At 44.4% G+C, this 2,500-nt stretch overlaps 2 protein-coding genes across 2 annotated transcripts in view; both read left to right on the top strand.

Moving 5' to 3' along the window:
- The window catches only part of LOC134181393 (uncharacterized), a 9,195-nt gene extending 6,977 nt beyond the window's left edge, over window positions 1-2,218 (top strand). Inside the window, exons 10-12 of the mRNA XM_062648665.1 lie at window positions 703-761; window positions 823-919; window positions 1,854-2,218. Coding sequence (XP_062504649.1) covers window positions 703-761; window positions 823-919; window positions 1,854-2,103 — 406 coding nt within the window. The 3' untranslated portion in view covers window positions 2,104-2,218. The remainder of the gene's footprint in view (window positions 1-702; window positions 762-822; window positions 920-1,853) is intronic.
- A 127-nt stretch (window positions 2,219-2,345) lies between these two features.
- LOC134180710 (uncharacterized) overlaps window positions 2,346-2,500 on the top strand; it is a 3,985-nt gene continuing 3,830 nt past the window's right edge. The window contains exon 1 of the mRNA XM_062647895.1: window positions 2,346-2,500. This exon is cut by the window's right edge and continues 235 nt beyond it. Within this exon, the coding sequence (XP_062503879.1) occupies window positions 2,455-2,500 (46 nt within the window). The 5' untranslated portion in view covers window positions 2,346-2,454.

Raw genomic sequence — 2,500 nt, forward strand, 5'->3', positions numbered from 1 at the left:
TGATGGCAGACTCACAGACATACTTACATACATACATACATACATACATACATACAAAGATACATACATACATACCTATATGTATACAGACACACACAGAGACAGACAGACAAACAGACAAACACAGATACAAACAAACAGACAACCACAGATACAAACAAACAGACAAACACGGAAACAGACAAACATGGAGACAGACAAACACAGAGACAGACAGACAAACAGACAACCACAGAGACAGACAAGCAAGCAGACAGACACAGAGACAGACAAACAGGCAGACAGACAAACAGACAAACACAGAGACAGACAGACAAACACAGAGACAGGCAGACAGACAAACACAGAGACAGACAAACAGACAAACACAGAGACAGACAAACACAGAGACAGACAGACGAACAGACAAACACAGAGACAGACAAACACAGAGACAGACAGACAAACAGGCAGACAGATGACACAGATAGACAAACAGACAGACACAGAGGCAGACAGACAAACAGACAGACAAACACAGAGACAGACAGACAAGACACAGAGACAAACAAACAGGCAGACAGATGACACAAAGACAAACGAACAGACAGACACAGAGACAGACAGACAAACAGACAGACAAACACAGAGACAAACAGACAGACAGACAGACAGACAGACAGACGTAGAACACTTTATTTGTTGTAAATATCTTTGTTGTAGGCCTGTTCTCCTTATATTGCATGGAACCGAGTTTGAAAAATTTGAGCTTCCTACCGGAGGTTAGTCAGTCATCTGTATCCATCGTTGTGTTGACATTATTAGACTTTGCTGTGATTGCAGATAACTTGCGGATGCTCTGTATCGATGTAGCTCTCGACGGCGTCTACAATGTGCTTCTACTCGTTTGCATTTCAATGTCATCGCCACTCTTCGCAACGTAAGTCAATGCAGTGCATGGTGTATTGTGTCATAGATTGTGGTGTGCGTGTGTGTGTCTGTGTCTGTGTATGTGTATGTGTGTGTCCATGTGTCTGTCTGTCTGTTTGTGTATTCGTGCGTCTGTCGTTCCATGTGTCTGTGTGTGTGTGTGTGTGTGTGTGTGTGTGTGTGTGTGTGTGTGCATGTCTGTTTGTCTGTCTGTCTGTCTCTGTCAGTTTGTTTGTATGTCTGTCTGTCTATGTGTTTGTCTGTCTGTCTGTCTTTCTTTGTGCATGTCTGTCTGTCTGTTTGTTTGAGTGGATGTCTGTCTGTCTGTCTGACTGTCTGTCTGTCTGTGTGCATGTCTGTCTGTCTGTGTGCATGTCTGTTTGTTTGTTTGGATGTTTGTCTGTCTGTCTGTGTGCATGTCTGTCTGTCTGTTTGTTTGTGTGGATGTTTGTTTGTCTGTCTGTCTTTCTGTCTGTCCGAGTGTCTATCTGAATATGTGTTTGTCTGTTGGTCTATCTCTTTTTGTGCATGTCCGTATGTCTGTCTGCCTGTCTTTCTATCCGTGTGTCTGTCTGTCCATGTGTCTGTCTGTCTGTTTATCTGTTAGATTGTGTGCGTGTATGTCTGTCTGTCTGTCTTTTCTGTCTGTCTATCTGTCTGCATATTTGTGTATCTGTCTGTTGGGTTGTCTGTTTGTCTGTCTGTTTGTCTGTCTGTCTGTGCCTATGTCCATGTTGGTGTGTGTGTGTGTGTGTGTGTGTGTGTGTGTGTGCACGCGCGTCAGTCTGTAATAAACAATAACAACAATACAAATAAACATCCTCCACATTACAACAACGGTTACAATTCCCCATCCAGTCCACCTCTCATACCCCACCACCAATTTCTAAACTTCCTACCAAACTGCCTCACACGCATCCACTTATCCACCTCTTTGCATTTAGAGTTGGTCTGCTCCTTGTCCTCCCCGTCTCTGTCGTAGCCGACTACGTCATCCATAAACATTACACTCTACCTGCTATTGCATTCGGAGGGGTAGCTCTCATTGCTCTTGGGTTCGTCGGTTTTTGTGCGGCCGAGTATATTTTGCAAAGAAAGGAGGCAGCGAGGGCGCAGTCATGTGAGCTGGAATCGAGTGACTCGTTTAGTAGTTCAGAGACACGACGGTTACTGTCGAGCTCAACGTCGGACTGAATTGGTCACGTGATGTGTTTGTATGTAATGTTATTGATTTCAAAATTGTATTGTATTGTATTATAGAGTGAGAGGGTGGAATAGTAGATTGGTGTATGACAGTGAATCGGATGTTTATGAAGTTGTTGTGGCGTATCGCGTTTGTGTGCTTGTGTGTGTGTGTGTGTGTGTGTGTGTGTGTGTGTGTGCTTGTGTGTACGTGTGTGTGTGTGTGCGTGCGTGTGTGTGTGTGCGTGCGTGTGACTTAGGCTGTCGCGCAAGCATTGCGGGACTTCAAGGTAGTCACATCCGGGTAAAATAGGTACATCCGGGAGTTTTGTTGCAAAACGACTGTCCCTGCATTTATCATTTATGGGAAAGAAATCGGTCAAATCGCGTTCTGTGCCAGCGAGGCTAA

This window comes from Corticium candelabrum, chromosome 6, assembly GCF_963422355.1.
Source record: "Corticium candelabrum chromosome 6, ooCorCand1.1, whole genome shotgun sequence".
NCBI classification, from domain to species: Eukaryota; Metazoa; Porifera; class Homoscleromorpha; order Homosclerophorida; family Plakinidae; genus Corticium; species Corticium candelabrum.